The sequence below is a fragment of the Stegodyphus dumicola genome, chromosome 9 (assembly GCF_044657685.1).
Source record: "Stegodyphus dumicola isolate Sdum_Otavi_A_Nest chromosome 9, ASM4465768v1".
Classification (NCBI taxonomy): domain Eukaryota; kingdom Metazoa; phylum Arthropoda; class Arachnida; order Araneae; family Eresidae; genus Stegodyphus; species Stegodyphus dumicola.
In genome coordinates, this window is record NC_140776.1 from 131967920 (window position 1) to 131990058 (window position 22139).

The window sequence follows — 22139 nt, forward strand, 5'->3', positions numbered from 1 at the left end:
TATTCATACTCTTACATGTGTTGAACTAAACATTAGTAAACGTAAATTTTTATGTGTGTGATTTTGAAAAATGCCACTGTCTCTTTAAAAATGTAGTTGACAAGTTACATTGAAATATTTCAGCTTAGTACAATTAAATATTAATACAGTAACATTTCAGAATTTTTATATTTCACTTAGAATTGAATTAAAAGGAGTAGTGTTCGTAACTGCGCTGAATTTGAAGTATTAGAATAAAAATTTGTTAATTTTCAGTAGTATATTATGTTTTTTTTTTTTGTTGTTGTTTTGTTTTAAATATAATTAGTTATGGTTACGATTAAATCTAAAAACTGACAAGTCTACATCAATAATCTCACAAAATGCTGAGTTTTAACTGACCTAGAAAGAATAACTGACAGTTTTGATGACTGGAGTTCTAACATACATGAATTTAATAAAGAGAACATTAAAAACCATTTCAAGATTCTTGCTCATACTGTGATGATGCTTTTCCTGACATTTAAATACTTGTGTTAAACTTAGCTTCAAAGCATATTAAAAAAAACTGAATTCATTAAATTAAAAAGCAATGACTGATGAGAAAGTACTGAAATACCGATATTGGCATAATAAGATATTTCGATATTTTGCATGGAGAAACTTTTTATCAAGGGTGTTGAGACCCATGAAAAGACAGATGCTGTATTGATATCAATGAAAAAAAATTAGCTTAGAATCCTCCACTGCAAGACTTTATGGAAAAGGTCATAAAACCAGAAATGCTAAGAAAAGGTAAAACACGGAAAAGCAGACAATATAATTGCTTAGGAGTTAAAATGCGGAAAACGAAACAAATCGAACAATAAGAATGATGAGATTAAGCAGGAAAATCAATTTGCTTAAAATTATGCGATACCGACGCAGATATTTCCAAAACACATATGCGTATTCATAAAGGTTTGTAGTTAGGAAAACTTTAAAAACCAAGGAATTCCTTATGGGAAAGTCTTGGGATTTTCCTTGTATGTAATTTCGTCGATTTGCATTCATGATCCTTTATATCATAAATTGCTCTATATCATGGATTTATATCCATGCAATTACTTAGCACCCTGTTTAAATCTAGATGCCTCTATTTATGTTTTAGCAATGATCCATCTCTATCATCGATCTGTATCCAAGTAATTACTTAGAATGCAGTCTAAGTCTAGATGCTTCAAATTAGATCTTGAAGTAAAACTGAATATATTCTCACTGTAGACCTTAGAATAAAGCAACATTCTAAGAAAGAATGACCACAAATTTGATTTTATGTTAGTGCGTTAAAAAGACCTATTATTGTACTTACTAATGATTACAGTACAGATGCTAATTTCTGGAAAACCTGTTCTGGGGATCCTTGAGGTCTTAGTTTCATAGCTCAGATAAAACGTAGGTTAAATACCTTCGTAGATAAGAGAATTTGAATATATTTAAGTAAATACTAAATTAAAAGGACTATACATAATACATCGCAAACAACGTGTGAAGTTATTTTGTTGAAATTAGACGAAAAATGCAAAGCCAAAATGAAATTAAAATATAAGAAAGGTTTCACTATGCAACTCATAAGCTATACCATCTTCTAGAGGTGTTAGGAGTATGTTACAATGTTTGACAATAAATTTCAAGAGTTTCTGTTGTTTTTACTACCTTATACGAAGTAAAAAGGAAATATTGTAATCGCAAAAATTTCAGGCATCAAATTTCAGCGAAAATATACATTTTGACCGCTATAGAATGCAATTTAACGATGTTTTTGCTTGACATCCATAACTAAGGACAGAATAAAGGACACTGTTTCCCCAAAAAAAATTATGAAACTGATTAAAAATGAATTCTCAAGCGAACTTTTCGTAGCGTCTGTGCGTACGTATGTACGTATCTCGCATAACTCAAAAACGAGTGGACTCAGAACGTTGAAATTTTGTTTATAGAACTACTTTAACATGTAGATGTGCACCTCGTATTTTGGTCGCAATCGGCCGTCCCAAAAGTATATAAATATATGTACATGTACTAAATTCAGAAGTAGGAAGAGGAATTTGGATGGCGTAGAAGTGTTGATCCATAATAACTAGGAAATTGGAGGCAAATGCAGATTAAATCCTCAGTTTTATTTTCCGCAACATGTTACGGCTACACACTAGTCGGCAGATTACATGTGACTATTGCAAAAGGCTTATTTGGAATGTACCAAAAGGCTTATTTCCAAAAGGCCTACTTTTTAATAACTTTGTAGCAAGAAAGCAGCAGCAGACAGACAGCAGTTTAGCTAGGCCAAAGCGTGGAAAGCAAGTGCATAACGTTCAGGATAAAATCTCAAGTGAAACTAAGTTAGTTTTGGTGCTTAAAGCATTTTAATTGTATAGTTAGTATTGTTATAAAATTATTATTGGCTGCTTGAGTTTTAGTTCAATTTACATTACCAGAATTACGTAATAGTCATATGACATAGATTTTTCTCGAAATGACGCAGTGCAAATACATGTTGCTATTTCAGAGATTTGCTAGAATATGTAAAAGGTTAATTTAACCTTTTACATATTCTTTATTTTTCTTACATATCCCCCCTCTTTCAAGAAGAAAAAGGCGTAGGGCCTGAGAAGCCTTTTTAAAGAGAAAGCGTTAAAGCACTAGCAAATGAAAAAAAAAATCATAAAAAAAATTTTGATCCTGTAAAGTATAATTTAAAAACATTAATTTTTTAAAATAAATTTTTAATTTTTAGTGTCCTATTGAATTTTTCAGCATTTGAGTCCAAAAGTCTTTTTGTTTGAGGGTTCACATAATCATAATTCTTCAGGGAAGGTTCTTGTCATCACAGAATATTACAAAATAAAATTTTTACATAATCATTACTTATAATTAAATGTAATTACTTATAATTAATATACTATAATCATTACTTATAATTAATGCACATAAATATTTATGATACTAATTTACCTACAGATAAATTATATTTTAAGACCATAAATATGAGTAACAGTTTCAGAAATTATGATTTCGTCGTTATTATCTTTCATTTACAATTCCTGATTTTACCAAACTGGAAGGCCTCGCAATACTTGTAAGCAAACATGTCCATCAATAGGGCTGCCCTTCTTTATTTTTCTTACACACACACACACACACACATATATATAACCACTCTGTTACTTGGCTCAGTGATCTCAGTTTCTTTATACTGTTACGAATTTGGTATTTAAAAAGCTAATGTTAGTTCAATTATAAATTAATTGGTTTTATTTCTCGCGCAGTGCAGCGCGTGACGAATATTAAAAGAAAGCTAAGCCGGAAAATTGAAAATACAAGAGCGCGTGCATTAAATAAATAAATATCTCTTTTTGATTTCGAGAAAGTACTGGAAAATTCTAGCGCGTGATTTTAAAATCTTATAAAAGGAGGAAAACATCTCAGTTTGTAGTAGTTGTTTAGTTTGTTGTTTAGAAAACTACTGTTGTTGATTGTAGCGAATTCGCGGATTAGCGTTCTTTAGCTGTTTTGAATTACGTTCTATTGGACATTTGAGTAGTTAAAAGATAACTACTGTGAGATATTGTAATACTGCATGATAATTTGAGAAAATTTAAGCATTTTTGTTGTGATAATAATAAATTTTTGTTCATTTTTCATCGGACTTGTGCATTCATTTCATAACGAATCCGTACGCACGCAACAATTTTTGGTGTCAGGAGTGGGGTTTGAATGCCAATAACAAGAGCGATGGAAGAGCAATTAAGGCAGTTAATATCAGCCTTTGCCTCATTTAAAGAAGAAATGAAATTGGGCCAGGAATCCGTTAAGGACGAAATGAAAGCCGTTCAAGCTGGTCAAGAAAAGATTGAAGCATGTCAAGAAGAAATGAAAAGAGAAATTACCTGCATAATAGAAAATAAATTTGAAGCTATGGAAGGCAGAATTGACACAGTTGAAAATAAAGTTGGACAAATTGAAGAAAAAGTTTCTTTCGTAAAAGATCAAATTGAAGAAAGAGTTTCTTCGGTGAAAGAAGAAATAGAAAAAAATGTTTCTTCTGTAAAAGAACATATAGAAGGGAGAGTTTCGGCTGTGGAGGAACGAATTGAAGGAAGAGTTTTTGCCGTCCAACACCAAGTCGAACAACAAATTGATGAGAGAGTTTCTGCAGTTGCCAAAGAAATGGAAACGTTAAAGAAATTCGTAGCGACGGCAGGGAGCAAGAATGATGATTTTAAATTCTTACCGATGCCTGCTCGTCCATTTCTGAAGCTATCCACATATGATGGGAAGACATCCTGGCAAGTGTACAAGACCCAGTTTTCTATCGTTGCGGATGCGAATGGATGGGATTCCCAGGCTAAGGCCTGTCATCTCGCCGCTTCTTTAAGAGCCGACGCAGCGGATATCCTTCAGACTCTTCCCGAAAACAAAAGGTTAGATTTCGAAGCTCTGTCCGGCGCTTTGGAGCTGCGCTTTGGCGAGAAATGTTTAAAAGACTACAGCAGGCTTCAATTAAAATCCCGTCAACAGAAGCCCACTGAATCACTTCAGGAGCTCGCCACGGATGTTGAAAGGCTGTCACATCACGCCTTTTCGGAGTGCCCAACAGAAACAAGGGAAATCCTGTCCCTGCAATATTTCATCGATGGCGTCCGAGATACTGAAATATAAAAAGCTCTACGAATGGCGGATGTAAAAGATTTAAAAAGCGCTCTAGTGTACGCCGTGAAATTGGAGGCAGCCCAGCAAGCAACTCTTAAGGATCGCTACCCAGTCAGAGCTGTGCGAGTCCACGACCCAGGGGACCAATTGATGGCTCGTTTAGATGATTTATCCAGACAAGTCGATGCTTTGATACGGAATAGCAGTGAGAACAAAGTGGCTGTAAGATGTTGGAGATGTGGTTCTGAAGGTCACCTACGACGGCATTGCAGAACACCCCAGGGCACGGATAATGAAACGGATGAGTTGACAAGACCAGTGAATGCTTTAAGACGGAATAGTGGTGAAACAAAACCGACCCTAAAGTGCTGGAATTGCGGTGTTGAAGGCCACCTACGAAGGAACTGCAGAACTCCCCAGAGCACGGAAAATAAGGCATACGATTTAAACAGACAATTAAATGCCACGAGAAGGAAAAGGACTGACAAGAAACCAAAGTGCTGGAACTGTGGAGCTGAAGGCCACGTACGAAAGAATTGCAGAACACCCCAGGGTACGAAAATTGAGACAATTTCTGAGCAACGACGCAGGAAACAAATTAATGACCATATCAAGGAACGGAGGTTGCCAGATAATGAAAAACCCTGTTTTAAAGCGCTTAAGATCTCTATAGTGAGTGGCAACAATAACGGACTGTCCATCAATGGGAATATCGATGGAGTTCCTTGCAATATGATCATTGACACAGGAGCTAATGTTACCATCATTAGGAAAGATTTAGCTGAACAGTTTAAAGATAAACTTATTTGGACGCCATCCTGTGTTACCCTTCAGACTGCGTCTGGTGACAAGATCGACATAACTGGGAAGTTAAACGTAAACATCACGTTTGGAAGTGCCGCCTACCGTCACACGACATATGTGGCGGATATTACAGATCCATGCATACTCGGATTGGACTTTTTAAGGAAATACAATTTTTCCTTGGATTTCAAAAACAATAAGCTGCTTTCAGCATCTGATGGCATGACTATCCATCCTCAAAAGGGATCCTCGCCTGGAAATGTCGACGCCTTGTCCGAAAGATCGAGCTCGGGAAGCTGCCGAAATCATACCAGGGTCGAAAAGAAACTCAAGACTACCAGCTATTCTCCATCCCAGAAGCTCTTCGGTCGAGACCTTCGTCTGCCTTGTGACCGCCTGTTTAGTCGCCCTACGGATGCGCCTTCATCGCTTGAGGAACACATCCAAGATGCCCAGGCCCGGTTTGAGGGGATGCACCGTTCTGCACGAAAGCGAGTCAACTTGGCGACGGAGAAAATGAAGACCAGATGCGACACAAGAGCTACTAGACAGAGATCCAACAAAGGAGACAAGGTGTGGTTGTGGAACCCAATTCAACGAAAAGGACTGAGTCCTAAATTACAGTCACCTTCGGATGGTCCATATACAGTGCTGAACACGAATGACGTCGTGGTTCGGATCCGTGAGTCTTCGAACTCTTACGACAGGTTAGCTTATTACTATGGCCATAGTACGTAATGTAAATAATTGCAAATAGTATCAGACCATGGTCCTTTTTGTTTTTAAATGTGTATTTGATTTGTTTTGTATTTAGTATTTGATAGTATTTGATTTGTTTAAGTTAGTTATTGCATTTATTGTTCATATTGTTTGATATTGTAATGTAATATTAGTGCAACAGTTGCACTTATGCCACAGTTGTAAGTTTAGCTTCCTGTCCAGGGATTGTACTGCCCGGGACGTGCAGTCCTTGGGAAGGGGGCAGTGTTACGAATTTGGTATTTAAAAAGCTAATGTTAGTTCAATTATAAATTAATTGGTTTTATTTCTCGCGCAGTGCAGCGCGTGACGAATATTAAAAGAAAGCTAAGCAGGAAAATTGAAAATACAAGAGCGCGTGCATTAAATAAATAATCTCTTTTTGATTTCGAGAAAGTACTGGAAAATTCTAGCGCGTGATTTTAAAATCTTATAAAAGGAGGAAAACATCTCAGTTTGTGGTAGTTGTTTAGTTTGTTGTTGTTTAGAAAACTGCTCTTGTTGATTGTAGCGAATTCGCGGATTAGCGTTCTTTAGCTGTTTTGAATTACGTTCTATTGGACATTTGAGTAGTTAAAACATAACTACTGTGAGATATTGTAATACTGCATGATAATTTGAGAAAATTTAAGCATTTTTGTTGTGATAATAATAAATTTTTGTTCGTTTTTCATCGGACTTGTGCATTCATTTCATAACGAATCCGTACGCACGCAACAATACTTATATGTTTGAAATTGTGCATTTTTTTGCTTTAAAAAGGATTGAATTATGTTGTTCTTACCTTTCGGTTAGATTTTTATGCCTTTAGTAAATCTGTATGCAATATTTATAGAATTCTCAACAATTTAAAAGTTGTTTAAGTGCGGCTAAACCTAATTATTTTTGTCATAGCGGTCATGTTTGTTTACATTTGAAACAGCAGAATAGTAGATTTGTTGCCAATCTAGAGAAAGCAAGCTTCGAAGTAACAAAGATAACGCCTCCTTTCATTATTGCAAATTAAATCATGCTTAATCCATTCTGGAATTTATTCAAGGATATAAGTGTTTAAATTCTACTTCATAATTTTCAATACAGATATTTTGAGTTTTTATGTATTTTTGCCTTGTCGCGAAGTGGAAACTGAATTAATTGAATGAGAAATACTGAATCATCAGTGAAAAACTGTTTCTTCTTGTTATTGTTATTGTATGCTTAATTTCTTATATACATCGTGCATTCTGAGTTATAATATGGACGAAATATAACGCTGTTAAGTGAATTGAGAGCCACTGTCGCTATGGCAAACGAAAATAGTGAATTTTAAAGAGTCCATTTATTATATAGTGGTTTATGCGGTATCGAAGAAGTAGATTTAATTTAACCCAATTATTTTAAATGAAATGCAAGAAAAATGCGTATAATTTAATATTCCGTATAAGGGAGTCATGTTGGGTACAGATCAGAATTTTTTATTTAATATGAAAGAAAGATACATATTTCATATAACAAATTATAATTATGTTTTTCCTTTCGCAAACGACATGTCAAAGATTTGAAAAAAAAATTTAAGAAGCGGAAATAAAAGAGTCGTCTGGTCCCCAATGTCTTGGATTCGCGTATGGAACGCAGCAAATTTCGTTGCAGGTTAGCGTAAAAAAAAAAAAAAATTAAATTGCGTATTGAAATAACGTTTTATTTGTATGTGCTTGAATTTACACTCGATTTTCTTAGAAAAAGAAAGGCAAAGGGAAATGATCTAAGGTAAGGTGTGTTCCTTAATCATTTTACAATATGTACAGAACTTAACCACTCTAATATACGGTTTATCTGGAAGGAAGTAAGACTGATAAAGCGTTGTGAAAGAGGGGGATTCATTTAGCTTTCGCATACTGGATTCAGGAAATATTAAACATGACAGAGGGTCTTATTAAGCCTTCATTTACGACTGTGCACCAAAAAAAAAAAAAAAAAAAGGATTTATTTTTCAGGGTAGTCTTCGACAGTACGTTCGGAATGGATTCCAGTACTGCAAGATAATCAGATAACACATCACTGCATCATATCGATGCAGCCGATTTCAATATCCTGAACTTTACTACGGGTAAAAGACCTCAACAACGAAAGTGAAGATGGAGCCGATTTCAGAATAAAAATGAAGACAAATTCAAAGTGAAGGTCTTCATTGAAGCACACAAAACACAAAGTATTGAATCCGGAATCAAAACTAAGATACTGGGTGGACTAAGTGCTGAAACGCAAGACACAAATCAAATGGCAAACAGACTGCGACGAATGTGAACAAGAACTACTACATCACGCAAGTAGACAACAAACGAACATCATTTTCCTCAATTAACAAGATTTGTTACAGAATATGGTCCCCTTCCCGAATATTTCAATAGACACGGCGTCAAAAACACCGATCTCTCCACTTACCAGAAAAACCCACCTTAAAGCTGCGGTAACAATATACACTGACTACCAATAAGTATTTGGACACCTGTGATAGAAAAGAAAAACTAACTTTATTCAAAATCAATCGTTGGTAGAGCCTCCACGAGAGGTAATTACAGCGTGGATCCTTCGGGGTATACTTTCCACAAGTCTTTGTATGACAACTAGTGGTATTTTCTTCCACTCGGCTTGGAGAAGACAGAAGTTCCTTCACCGATTTTGCACGGGTAGTGCACCCCTGAATTCGGCGATGTAACTCGTCCCAGAGTTCTCGATAGGATTCTGGTCTGGACTCTGGGCAGGCCAGTCCATTCGATGAACTCCATTGGCACGTACCAAGCCTTGGTTAACGTCGAAACATGACAACTTGCATTGTCGTCCTGAAAGAAACAGGGGTCCAACTCGTAAAACTGCCACAACGTAGGAAGCGCATTGTCATCCAAAATAGTGCAGTAGGCATCGGAGTTGAGCTTATCATGAATGGGACCAAGGGTTCCAGCCCATACCAGGAGAAACACCCCCAGACCATAATTCCACCTCCGCCGAACTTGACTGTTGGCACAATGTATTCTGGCAGGAGACGTTCTCCAGGTAGACGCCACACCCAGACCCTGCCATCCGAACGGTAAAGGGTCAACCTTGATTCGTCACTCCAAAGAACCCGTTTCCACAGATCTACGGTCTAATTTCGATGTGCTTTGCACCACATTAACCGAGCAGCGCGGTTGGACTTTGTGATCAAAGGCTTATGGGCAGCAGCACGACCATGAAAACCAAGCAGACGTGCTTCCTTACGGAGGGTATTCATTGAAACAATACTCCCGGATGCCTGTTGAAACTCCTCGGGGATGAGGGCCATCGTTTGGGTGCGGTTCTTCCGAATTTCTCTGGACAGCACTCGCCGGTCTCTATCTCCCAGTTTCATTGGTCTGCCGACTCGGGGCACATTCCGACAATCACCGCTCACCTTCCACTTCTTAATCACATAGGCCACTGTCGATTTTGGATACTTCAGATCGCTAAATATGTCCCTTAAGGATCGGCCACATTAGTGATACCCGATAATTATACCTTTCTCGAAATCAAAGAGCTCCGAACTGCGAGGCATCTTGCATGCGACTAAAGGCGATGCTATTTCCTACACGATATATACCGGCGGAGTCCGTGACGTACCTTAGGACCGCAGATATCGTCATTTGCATAGGTGCCCAAATACTTATCAGTGTACAAGCCACCTTTAAGTTTATAGTACACAACTTGAACGATCGCCCACATTATTGACAAGCTTGGAAAACTCGGAGCTGACCTATGCTTCGTTATATAATTTTTAAAAAATTTTATTTAACCCTTTTTTTTTTTGGAAGCGGTGCCTTTTTTGGGAAGGGTATTTTTTTGGATAGGAACAGTGCCTACAAGAAGGATTTAATATTTACCCTCAGTTTGTGTCTAGAAGTTTAACTCTCTGTTCTATTACTGCATCTGGATGTCGCGTAATACACTTTTTTCCAAAAAAAATCGAAGCACCATGAAGGAAGTGATTGTTTTTGATAAAATTGAATATTTGTATTAAGCTCATACACAGATAATAAAATGATTAAAAACTCAAGGTCATATTACCTGTTCACGGCTCACAATCACCCATTGAGTGTTCAAATTAGTAGTTGGTCAAACCGCCAATGGCGGCAATGTATGCTTGAATTCCTCGAGGCAAGGAGTGGTAGAGGTTCCTAATGTCATCCTGCGACACATTCTGCCAGGCATTCATCAGTTGTCACTCAAGATGTACGATATTTTGTCGTGCCCGAATCTGGCGGTCTGCCATGCCCCAGACATGCTCGATTGGTGAAAGGTCTGGTGATCTTGCTTGGCCAAGGAAGAGTATCAACCGCACGGAGTCAGTCCAGTGATATGCAAGTGGTATGTGGACTGGAATTATCTTGTTGGAAAAAGCCTCATGAAGGGTAATGCAACTGGCCGCAAGATGGTATCAACATATCGTTGAGCTGTTAAGTAATTTGTGTATCCTAAATAATGTAACAATTTTTAAATTATGCAGTTATGCCCTGAGCCACAACGGCTGCAATATATTACAATGTTATTCGGTGTATCTTCGAATGCTATCTGGATAAATATGTCGCACATATTAGCCGGATCAAAAGGCACAAGCCATTTTTAAAAGCTGAAATATCACAGTCATATCTTCTACTGCAGGTGAATTGCTATATTCCATCACCTCCTTACCAAGAGTCTCACACAATCGAAGCAAAGACATAACTCAAAAGATTCAAGATGTTTGCTGTTGTCTCACCAATCTACTTTTTAGGCTATTTATTTTGTTTCAAATTGTTCGTTAGTCCCTGGTTCGAATCTTGGAGAAAGCATATTTTTTGAAGATGTATAAAGCACCTGTGCAAAATTCTTCGATCCCTCTCGTGGAGTGTTCTTCATCAAAATTGGGTCGGAGCCGAGCACTTAGCAGGGTGGGACTGTACCTGTACAATCAATGGTAGAATTCTGGTGCTTTGGTCATTTCTTTCTGCCCTGACTTGTTTATACATACAAAGATAAACATGTGCAATCAGAGATTGAAATAATTTGTACCACCTGTATTCATTTCTTTTGCATTTGTCCTATTTTTTTAACTGCAGTTTGATTTTACGTTGCTATCTCTCACCCCTTCCTTTTCTCCTCGGAATGCTCTGATCGTCAGTGTAAACACCATCCTTAATCACATTCCCTTTTCAAGGCCATTTTTATCAAATTTATTATTTTTCTGCTTTTCTTCCATTTCTTTCCCACTATCAGTGTACGCCAGCTACAAGTCTAAGCTACTTGCTAAATCTCAATGTTAATTTTAACCATACTTCCTTTTTCCCGTTCCTTTTCAACAGTATCTTCACTGTTTATTCGCTTCTTAATGATCAATCAAATTTCAAACTTGTTACAACTTCTCGTCTCAGATCACCTTAGATTTATACAGGGAAATCTCACGCACCATATTCTGAACCAGTCTAAAATAAAAAAATATAAAATATGTTGACAAAGTAAAGTGGTACACTGCGAAAAAAAGGGGGGGGTCAGTTTTATATCTCCTGTTCTACTGGGCCAAATGACAAAATTCAAATTGCGTTTTTCCTGTCTCGAAAGCGCGACTTAGGATATATATTCGATTTATATATAGCACTATTCTAACATAGGTATTTTGACACAAAATTGGACTTTTTCTGAAATAACATGCCCATGTTTTTACATATTTCGATTCTACGACTCAAACTGTGCCCAAATATGAGATTTTGTAAAATTTGGTGCGAAATTTACGGAGAAATTTACGTTGGCGCTTTTTTTCAGTTTGAGCCAAGAAGTTTTCACTTGGCGAACTTCTTAATATATGGCAACCTATTTTCCTTTTCCGTGAGAGGAAAAAAAATCACAACGTTCTTTCTTTCAAATAATGTTCTTTATATTATATTTCGATTCCACGACTCTTACATTTGGATATATACATATTTCGAATCTGCGACTCAAATTATGCCGGACTGCCAAGTTTTGTAGAAATCATACGAAGAGTTTTTCAAAAATTGGTTCTCAAAATTTTAGCTCCTCAATGTTAATTGAATTTGGCATATATTTATTAATGTATCTTTTTTTATTAAAATTTTTCCTTTCACATTTCGAAATTTCGGTTAATTGAAATAAAATTCCCCCATTTTTTGTGTTTTATTTTTTAATTTCTATTTTTAAATAATTTTTATAATTTTTTCGAAAATATTTGAATTATTACCTATAAAATGTTTACCATCATCTTAAAGTAGTTACCATCATTTAAGCATACCTGCAAAAAATTAAGAGTTTTTTTTTTCAAAATTTTCTAAGATATACACGAATTTACATATTTTCGCGTTTTGAAATTTGGCATCTTTTTATTTAACAATAAAAACGCCAAATTCAAATTTTGAACTTTTAAATTTCTTTTTTTCTTGCTTTTTTTTTATATTTATAAGAGTAAATTTTTACCTTCGCCATGTTATCTTCTGCTATTTTACTTTGCATTTAAATTGAATTGTCTAAAACTGCGAAAGTTCGTTTGATGTTTATTTTAACAATGTTTTAAGCAAACAGGACGTTGATAGTTTCGATCATGCCCCAGCTTTAAAAATTATATATATAAGTAGGAATTTTTACATTAATCCTTTTCGAAAGAATGGTTTAAGTAGCTAATTTTCTCTCATGTTATATATTGTATAAAAAACATAATCTTTAATTTGATTTAGACTGTTTTTAAGGAGATATAATAATCGGGTCACTCAGTGGCACAGAATAAACATTGCTGCACTGTTTTATTTCTTTGTCATTTAACAAAACATCTTAACTAAAATATTCATGCTTTGGACTTTCCTTTAAACTTTATTTATAATTAAAATACCTAGAAAATGAAAAGTCTCCAATTGAAACGCAGATGATGTAATTGATATTGAAAAAAAATGACGAAAATGCAAAATTTATGGAAGTGTAACAATCGAAAAATCTTAATTTTCTGAGCACTGAAAATAAACGTAGAAGTAAAGAAGAAAATTAAGCAAAAATTTGAAGGGGAATTTGGCTGTGAGAAATACCAAGGTGTTTCGAAAAGTTGGATGCTTTTGAATATACTTTCAGAATACTTCAAAGAATTCGGGTGTTCAAAGAGAAAACATTTGGACGTGTACACCATCAAATACCATGAATTGAGCTTGTGCTAACGCAAAAGACAAGCGATATCGTTGCAGATTAAAGTGAAGAGCGACTGGATTTCGACTATATGTTTGAATAAATTTAAATTGCGTTATAGAACATCACATCATCATAAGCGGAGAATCCGATGATTTCTTAGTCATTCAGGAATTTATCCAGTGATCTATGTGGATGTCACCTAAAGACGTTTTTCCTCTTGTTGAAACCAGTCTTTCCTTTCATCTCATGCCTTAAAATGCTTAGCATCTAAAGACTGATAGTTGATAGTTGATAGTTGACGGGGCACGTGTGCACCATCCCTTTACCGTAATGGTTAATTGGCATATGCAACACGTCCACCTCTATCTTGAGCCAGATGGGCCACACAGGCACCTCGCACCATACACCGAAACCCAGCGACCAGGCCATCCAGGTGGCAGTCCAAAAGACCAAAGAAGCCCCCAGAAGCATGTTCACACCAACCGCCCGGGCCTAGTATTTATTGAGTCAAAGTTCAACAAATACATGGCCAGACAAGGGCTCAAAAAATAAAATAAAATAAAATAAATAGATAAAGGGTACATTTGTAGTTTTGACAAAGCATAAGATTACAAAGGTGCAAGTGCCAGTTTTGAATAAATACTATAATCACATAGACATAATTAGAAAAAAACACATACAGATAGCGATAACAATAGAAAACCAAAGGAGTAAACACCACTACAAAACTTCTACTGCTACATACTACAATACTACAATTTTACAAAACTACTACTAGAATACTTACAAATAGTACTACAAACTGATACAACGCTAAATATTGCAAAACTGCTACTGCTGCTATATATTAGGCTGATAATAATGCTGATAGTATGATATCGGTGATGTAATGATCTTAATACTGATGGTAAGTTCAATACAATAGTTAGTGTACAAAGCAAGGATACAATACATAAATACATATATGCAACTATATAGATACCAATACAAGGTAAAAAGGATACATTATACAACTATATATATATATATATATATACACCAATACAATGTAAAACGATATACGATATTATGATTCTGTGCGAGATGCAATACAAGATAGATAATTCGATATAAGATCAATAAGCCATATTGTTCAATACAATAGTTAATGCAAAGTTAATAAAACATTTTTTATATTACTATACCAACTGTATATTCCCTATATTAGTGCAATTTTATACAAGATGACGCATATCTATACGATGCTCAGAATTTAGTATATATTACACAGTACTGTATTGCAGGGAACTCATAATTCAATTTTATACAAGATGAAACATATCTATACTATGCTCACAATTTAAAGTATATATTATATAATACAGTATACAGTACAATATGATGTACAACTAATACGTAAGATAATGGATGCTATATCATTCAATTACAAAAGTTAATGGAAAATTAATGATACATTATTTATATTACGATATCAACTATACATTTCCTGTATTGCAGGGGACTTATAGTGCAATTTTATTATGTATACGATGCTCACAACATTGCAATTTCATATAAGATGATACATATCCATACGAAGCTCCCAACTTTATATATATATTATACAATATAATATGTACGGTTATACGATATAATATGATGTACTGCAAATACGTAAGATATGTGATACAATAGGTAAATTAACATGCTTACAGGGCAATGCTTTTAATATCAATATAATACTTAGTATACAAGACACAAAAACAAATAGGTACAATAAAATACTAAGAGTAAATAAATACAGTATGCGACAGTATATAGACAAATGCAATGTAGAAAAATACATATTGTCAAGTAATTGGAAATAATTCTATGCAATATGCAATACAAGACATATGATACAGTATAAAATCGATAAGCTACGTCTATGATACTATTTATAATTTAATGAAATGTTTAATGCAAAATGAGACCAAAATACTACTTTAACTTTCATACAGTATTTTAACACAATTGCTAGTTCAGTAAAATAATTAATACAATATTTAATTCATTACGTATCTCAGGGTATAAAAAGAAGTGAATTATATATATTCTTAATAGTATGATGCTATAAGGCAATGTTCTTAATAACTAAAGCGAATTAAATGAAATACTTTGTATACAATACACAAGAGCAACACTTCAGCACAATACTGAGGATAAAAAGACATATTTTGCAACAGTATAAATATACCAATGCAATGTATAAAAATACCTATGATCAATTCGATATTAATAATTCTGTGCAATATGCAATACAATGCAACAATATAGTTATACCAATATAATGTATAAAATAAAAATACCTATGATCAATTCAATATTAATAATTATGTGCAATATGCAATACACGACATATAAGATCAATAAACTAAATCTAAAATCTAAAGTCTAAAATTCTGCATGTAATTCAATAAAATAGTTAATGCCAAGTTGAATGAAGACTACTTATAACGTTATGCTAATAATCCAGTTCCCGTATTGCAAAGAATTTAATTTACAGTTCCATACTAAAGATTACATAGCGATACGATGTTCATAATTTCAATATGTTGCATCACATATTCTTAGGGTAGAGCTTATAACTCAACATAATATTGCACAACTACCAACTCAATGCAATAATTAATGCAAGAATTAAAATAATAAATAAATTAAGTTAATAGACTAGTTAGAATATAATGCAGTACTTACACAATACAAAATTCCATATTTGGGCATAATCTGAGTGGTAGAATCGAAGTATGAAAAAAATGGTATGTTATTTCAGAAAAAGTCCCATTTCGTGTCAAAATAACTATGTTAGAATAGAGCTATATATAAATCTAATATATATCCTGAGTCGCGCTTTCGAGGCATGGAGAACGTAAAGAATGTTTCTTTACAAAGCATTTCATTTATTTGCTCCGAGGATTTAGTGTGTACAGAAAAGATCTAAGGTAAACTTAGGTAAACTGCAGAGAGTTAATTAGCTCCTAACGATTTCTATGCGAAGGACTAAATAAAACTGTAGTGCTCTTTTTATTCAAAACTTTTTGTCTTCGATATTTTGTACGTAATCTTATTTTTCTTCACCACCTGAGAACCCCTATCAAACAAAAGAACAAACGAAAAATGTTAGGATCTTTTCTATGAGTCAAAATTCAGAACTGTTATCACATAGGAATTATTTGAATTTTCGTGAATTCAGAATGCTGCATAATTACACTACTTGAATTTGGTTAATATTTATTCTTTTATTGTTTGTTGAACAAACGAATAATAAGCGAATAATTATCCAATTATTCTTTGATTTAACTTCAGATATCGCAGTAATTTTCCTTAACTCGTTAAAATTAAAAGATTCGGAAAAGATAAAAATTATTATCTTACAGTAAAGACATGAAAATAATATATTAGTCTAACGAAGTGATTATTAATTGTAATATTAAAATATGTGTGGCACAAATAGCGATTCGAGTTAATAAAGTGCAGTTGACTGCATTTAGTCTTCTGGAACAACATATGTATGGTACATATAGCAACTGCATTTATTAAAGTGCAGTTGGCAGTATTTAATTTGGAGAAACGATGGAAGTTAAGGTTATTATTCTGTTTGCCATAATAGCGGCTTCCGAAAGTCTAAGCCTTGAAAAAGACGTCGAAGAACCATTGGAAAATAAGATTGTTTACGAAAAATGGCAGAAATTGGATAAAAAATTTAAAGAACTTCTGAATTTTGGAATGAAAACGGCTTTGCCAACTATAATCAGAGCTACAAGTGAAATGAATTTGACGTCAACGTGCAGGAAGCAAGGTTTTGAATATGCTATGGGTATAAAGAACCTCAAAGAATGGGCTATCGAATGTAAGTGCAGTATATAGCATTTCTTATTTTATGTCTGGAAAGTGTAAAATACAGCCGCCCAGCCGGTATAGTGGTTAGTGACTCTAACTGCCATAGCGATGGGCCGGGCTTCGAATCTCGGAGAAGGCATAGTTGTAACCGTTCGTCCCCTTCATAGAAGGCAACGGTGGCTCCCTGTTAGGTGCTTCCATAATGAAATGACCATCACTTCAGGCCCTTGTAGTGGCGCAGGCCTAATATCTATTAAATAAAACGCTCGGCCATTAAAAAAAGTGTAAAATACATCGGACAGCATTCTAATCTTCATTGTATGTAATATTAATTGCATATAAAATCAAAGATTATTTACAATTACTAAAGTATACCTATTTAACACAAATAAGTCACAAACAGTATATATTACAAGAGTAAATATTCTGTACGATATAACTTATCATTTTATAAGTATGAAATTCAGATCAGCTGGTGAAGCCGACCGTATAAATATATTTAATCTAGTATTCGTTGTAAATTTTGAAATATTTGTATATAAAAAAATTCTAAAATTATTATATTAATAATTATTTTTAAATACAAATAAATTCTTTGCAATCTCATAGTATCAAATGATAAATTTCCATCGGTTCATTAACTTAAAGGAATTGTATTTATCAACAATCTGAAGCAACTTTAATTTGTTCCTGAAGTGCAGATTGTAATATTTGAAATGCATAGTGTAACTAATTTATTGAGAAAAATTTATAAAGTTATTAGTTTAGAAAAAAAGGTTATGAATTTTATGATTTTTGTTTTCAGTTTTAAGCTCTATATCATTCTGTTATATCTAAATTTTATGTGCAATTATGTAGAATACAAACTATTTTTACTGAAAATTCAAAAATGTAAAGGATAATATTTTATACATCTTTTGAATTTTGTACATTTTGGTGTGAAATTCTCAAATTAACATAAAATTCAGATGATCTTTTTGAGTTTGTCAGTATCTTATAGTATGCATTCAAATGGCCGACTATGATGAAAAACCACATTTATATTTTATCGTTTTATTTTTTATAGCACATTTGTTTAGAAAATAAGTTTGCCTTCATTTTTACGTTAGTTAGACTAGGGAAATATTGAAGATTTTTGGAAGTGAATTCCGAAAGTTGGCTGTTTATATGGCCTGAAATATGTCAGAAACTAATTCAAAGAGCAAACGTTTTAAATTACGTTTTCAGATAAGATTTTAAGTTACATTTTCAGTTTAAGATAATGATTTAGAAAACACTTTTATCTATAATAATAAAAGCAAGTGTAATGTGTCTGTCTGTCTGTCTGTCTGTCTGTCTGTCTGACCGAGCTCTCCAGCCAAATCTATCGCACGCAGGGACCTGGAATTTTTTATACGGAAGCACAAAGGGGCTGGCCACCAGACCTCGAAGCCCGATTTTCGATTTTTGAATTAGAAAAATTTTAAAAAAATTATTTATAATTAATTAATCACGGTTTTTTTGACTCACTGATATTATTATTTGTTTTCAAATAACGTTCGATTGTAACAATTGATTTCTTTATTCTAGCGTTAGTTTGCTGTTTTGACGATACATTAAATCGATTAATTACAATTCATTTCTTTTTTGTAGCTTATTATTTATAATTAATTAATCACGGTTTTTTTGACTCACTGATATTATTATTTGTTTTCAAATAACGTTCGATTGTAACAATTGATTTCTTTATTCTAGCGTTAGTTTGCTGTTTTGACGATACATTAAATCGATTAATTACAATTCATTTCTTTTTTGTAGCTTGTGGGGGGGGGAAGAGAGAGAGACAGTCTACATGTCCTACACTACTATTCCTGCGCTATTCACTTATCTGCATTTTCTAAATGCACGGGCAACGCCGGGCGGGTACAGCTAGTTTAAAATATTTGTATGCATATCCTTATCAATATATGCCCTTATTAATATCCCATTTATTGATGTATCTTTGTGTGGAAAATATTTTCAGTAATTCTTTATTCTTTATTATCTTGAATTGCTTGAAAACAAACATAGATATGTTGGACACATTCAAAGACATATCACCTTAGGCTAAAACGAAGTGGACCATCATACCTGATGTCATTTTTGTTGAACAGCAGATCTTTAAGTTCGAATTAAAATGGATGTTCTAAAGTTCTGCAGAGATTTTAAAGAATTAATAAACATTTTTGAAATTTTTCATATTCATTCATGATCCTTAATCACTGAAAGAATTTTTTAAAGCAGGATGAAGATTGATTTAGTGAACACGGACATGTTTCTTTACCCAAAGTAAAAATCGCCAGGGAGAAAATTAAAACTGTCTAAAAGAGGAAACATTGGTATACGTAATCAGAAAAAAAAGTATAACTTTCAAATATTGGGAGTTTTAAATATGTTAGAGTTTTAGATACTTAAATTGTGCTTTCCTCAAAATTTGCTTTGCGCATTATTTCCTTAAATATAATGATTTAAAACATCATCATCCCCTTTTATGAAATTTTACGTCCTTTAACTTTTTATTGTTTCTTAGTGCAAATATTAAATAAAATTAAATTATGTGAGTACTTTTCTAACAATGACCTCATTTTTTATTTAAATCATAGTAAATGTATCTAAAACTTTTGTAGTTATTATTATTCGACCACATTTAAATTTTTAAATTATATTTCTGTTACATAACAATACAGGCAGTAGGAAGAAACTTTAGTTTATTTTAGCATTATTGATTTTCAGAAAACTCTCTCTGTTTTACATGTAGCAATTCTGAAACTTTAGAATATTCCCAAATTTTCTGTACTTAACTACCATTTAATTTTGTGAAATTTTACCGAATTAAGCTCTGATAGTTTATGTTTAATATTTATTAAAACTAGAGCTGAAGATACAATTAAAATGTTCCTGTACTACATTTTTTTAAAAATAGCCGTGAACATGTTCAGATACGGTAAATAGATAAACAAAGAAGTTCCCGCTGAACTCCAGTTGGTATTTTGTTGCTATAGAAACTTATATTGGTCATTTTCTAATCTCATGATTGATTTAACAAATTTCAGGAAAGATTACAAATAACACATATTTTCATAATGTCTTTTTTATTTAAACGAATAGTAAAATTACATAAAATATTAAAATAACGAATACGTTTTAGCCAATACTGGCGAGCAAATGAGCTAGCTGTACGTGGTTTCCTTCGAGTTTCCCAGGTATAAAAATATGAGATAATTTCTTCAAATAATGTACTAGATTGTTCTTCAGATAGTTCTCTACGACAGGTAGCGTTCATGAGCTTTCTATAAGCAAAAAGAAGAATTCCTCAAAAAAGAACGCATAAGAATAAAATTATTAAATTTACGACCCTTCTAGAGAATAAGATGGAATTCTGGAGATTCCAGTCTATGTTTAAAAATCTCTCAGACTTCTATTTCTCTAACTATTGTTTTGTGTTACCTTCTAACCTCATATCTCATTACAGAGGACATGTTTCTGTAACAGAAAATATTAGCTGAGTTTCATGCATTTTGTTGTTATTACATACTTTAATATTAACGAGGATAATTTCCTGCTGAATTTGAACTCATAAATGCCTCTAAAAGCGAAAAATTTGGAATTTTAAATATTTGATTTCCCTTAGAAACATGAATGGAATTTTTAATTTTTAGTTTTTTTATAATATCTAATGCGTAACATACACATATATATGATAACAGAAGTATAAACACTAGTAAATTCTGTTTAATGCAGTTTCTATTAGCTGAAATTTTCATTAAAAATGCATTTTCTCACCAATGATCAAGTGCAAAGGAACACCGAATAATCTCAGCTAAAATCTGGCTACATGTGACTTTCGTGATGTTCTGTGATTTTTAAGCAGCTTTCATGGTCACAGCATGGTGACCAGTTTGCCATAGACTAACAAATTTGCCATAAATTTCGTCCTCAAAGCCATTTCTTCATAAAGTAGATAGATGGATTAGAATCGATTCAGAAATTTCTCAACTTGGCAATGACAATTTTATTCCCACCTGAACCTCGGATAGTAAAATTCAACAGATTTATTTTCAACTGAGCCCAATCTGAAAATATCTTCTTAGATCCTTCATAATTCAACCTACGTTTTTCCCTTTCTTGTCATAAATAAAATAATGTAGAATCAATGTTTTAAACAGCTTTGCTTAGTTCAAGTCTACCTCCTCTCTCAAACAGTAACATCTGCTCATACTGTTCGCGAACCCATCTGCGAGGAATCACACAGAGCCCACGTGTATCAACGAAACCACATTTACATGGATATTGTGGTATTCGCATTGGAATGTAAAATGTTTTATACATCTTTCAGGTACTCTGTTACAATATGCTGGAACTCCAACTAATCAGTCAGTTTACTGCCAAAAGTTAATCATTTGCATATTGTATCGTTAAGTTCTGGGTAAACGCAATTTCATCCAATTCGGATTACTCCTTGGTACATCCATTTTTATGTTATAGAATGTATCATAATACTTCAGAAAAATACAAACAAATGAAATTCAAAAAATTATAGAGTGAACAATAGTAGGAAATAAAAGAATAAAAATATGTATGTTCAGTAAGTGCAGAAAAGAAATGTTTTTATTTTAAATAAAGATATATATTAGAGCCGGAATTCGCAACAGTTTTCTTGTATCAACGCCTTTTAAGAGAATGATTTTCATCATTGGTAACCCTAAAATCTTTATCTATAACCTACGATATTTCAGTCATTTAATTTACATAATGTAGAACTGCATTGTTACTGAATACCAAACTTTGCAAAATTGGATCAGGATTCATTTTCATAACTGTAATTTTTACCTGAGAACTACTGATAATAATAAATTTTCATCAACTGGTATCAGGGTACTCTT

General features: G+C 33.5%; 2 protein-coding genes across 2 annotated transcripts in view; one reads left to right on the plus strand and one right to left on the minus strand.

The window, feature by feature from the left end:
- LOC146995487 (uncharacterized) overlaps positions 1–22139 on the minus strand; it is a 123319-nt gene that overhangs the window by 32186 nt on the left and 68994 nt on the right. The window lies entirely within an intron of this gene.
- LOC146995488 (nose resistant to fluoxetine protein 6-like) overlaps positions 16972–22139 on the plus strand; it is a 62839-nt gene continuing 57671 nt past the window's right edge. The window contains exon 1 of the mRNA XM_085823125.1: positions 16972–17248. Coding sequence (XP_085679251.1) covers positions 16972–17248 — 277 coding nt within the window. The remainder of the gene's footprint in view (positions 17249–22139) is intronic.